Source organism: Pelodiscus sinensis, chromosome 30 (assembly GCF_049634645.1).
Source record: "Pelodiscus sinensis isolate JC-2024 chromosome 30, ASM4963464v1, whole genome shotgun sequence".
NCBI classification, from domain to species: domain Eukaryota; kingdom Metazoa; phylum Chordata; order Testudines; family Trionychidae; genus Pelodiscus; species Pelodiscus sinensis.
In genome coordinates, this window is record NC_134740.1 from 10,992,485 (window position 1) to 10,994,132 (window position 1,648).

A 1,648-nucleotide genomic window follows, 5' to 3' on the forward strand; every position below is an offset into this window, starting at 1 on the left:
TTTTCTATCCAAGGTTCTCAGATAGCATTGGGATGCATTATAGTATCCTGAAGTAGATAGATAGATAGATAGATAGATAGATAGATAGATAGATAGATAGATAGATAGATAGATAGATAGATAGATAGATAGATAGATAGATAGATAGATTTTGATATTATTTACAGTGGTATAAATTTACAGTTGCTCCTTTGACTTGACTGGTGTTTCCATTTTGCCACTGCAAATACACCTTTGTGCATAGCAAGATGGCAAACCCTGTTCTCATGCAGACATTACTCTCATCATTTCATTTATTCAAAAAGAAACACAGGATGGAATTTAAATCAGAGGCGTAAGAGGGACATTTTCTGTGCCAGGGATAATCTCCACCCAGTCAATTTCCGCAGGGCAGCTTTGATCTCCTTGTTCCTCATGCTGTAGATGACGGGGTTCAGCACGGGAGGCACCACGGAATAGAAAATGTCCAGCACGAGGTCCAGGCGGGATGTGGAGCTGGAGGTGGGTTTCAGGTAGGCAAAGGCACCAGTTAAAACAAACAAGGAAACCACAGCGAGGTGGGGGAGGCAGGTGGAGAAGGCTTTGTGCCGGCCCTGTTCCGAGGGGATTCTCAGCACCGCTCTGAAGATCTGAACATACGACACAATGATGAAGACCAAGCAGCTGAAGACTAAGCAGGCACTAAAGACTATAACCCCGTTTTCACCACGGTCAGAGTCAGGGCAGGCCAGCTTGAGCAGCTGGGGGATGTCACAAAAGAACTGATTCACCACATGGCCGCCACAGAAGGAGACGGCAAACGTGCTCCCGGTGTGCAGGGCAGAGTAGAGAAAACTAGTGACCCAGGTGCTGGCGGCCATGTGGACACAGGCTCTCCGGTTCATTGTTCGTTCATAGTGCAGTGGGTGGCAGATGGCCACGTACCGGTCGTAGGCCATGATGGTCAAGATGCCGATATCAGCTGAACCAAAGAAGATGAATAGAAACACTTGGGAGACACAGGCAAAGTAGGAAATCAACCTAGTGTCCAGGAGGGAGTTGGCCATGGACTTGGGGACGGTGACAGAGATGAAGCCAAGGTCTAGGATGGACAGGTTCCCCAGGAAGAAGTACATGGGGGTGTGAAGACGGTGGTCGAGGGCTACGACGGTGATGATGAGAAGGTTCCCCACCAAGCCCATCAGATATATCACTAGAAACAGCACAAAGTGCAAAATCTGCAGCTCCCGGACGTCAGAGAAGCCCAGGAGCAGGAACTCGGTCACGGTGCTTCGGTTGGACATTTTCTTCCTGAGAACATCCTGTGAGGGCTGCGGAGGGAAGGAGATGGGCAGAGTCAGGCTTTGAATGTGAGAGGAAGCAACCCTGATTACCGGCTCACTAAACTCTTATGTCCCAAAGTCAAATGTGCACAAGAAGGGGCGGGTGCCTCTGAGCTCGGACAATCAGACTTTGGCGAGTCAAAGCGGGAGAAGTAGCACCTGTTACGTACGTGAGAGAGACAAGCGTTAACACCACCAGCCAACCTCTCCTTCTGCCAGGACTCCAACCACCGCTTACATGGGAACTTCTCGGGTGCGTTACTGCACTAGTGTGAACGGTATCACTCCCTTACACTCAGTGGGACTGTGGATAGGAAAAGAAACAA

The 1,648-nt window shown here is 49.3% G+C and overlaps 1 protein-coding gene across 1 annotated transcript; it reads right to left on the reverse strand.

Moving 5' to 3' along the window:
• Positions 1-326: 326 nt before the first annotated feature.
• LOC102448469 (olfactory receptor 14A16-like) lies at positions 327-1,283 on the reverse strand. Its single transcript, XM_006117218.3, has one exon. It carries the CDS (start codon positions 1,281-1,283, stop codon positions 327-329), a length of 957 nt encoding a protein of 318 aa, XP_006117280.3.
• Positions 1,284-1,648: the final 365 nt, after the last annotated feature.

Excerpts from the sequence above, each read along its gene's own strand:
- LOC102448469 (XM_006117218.3), bottom strand. The coding sequence starts at position 1,283 with ATGTCCAACCGAAGCACCGTGACCGAGTTCCTGCTCCTGGGCTTCTCT.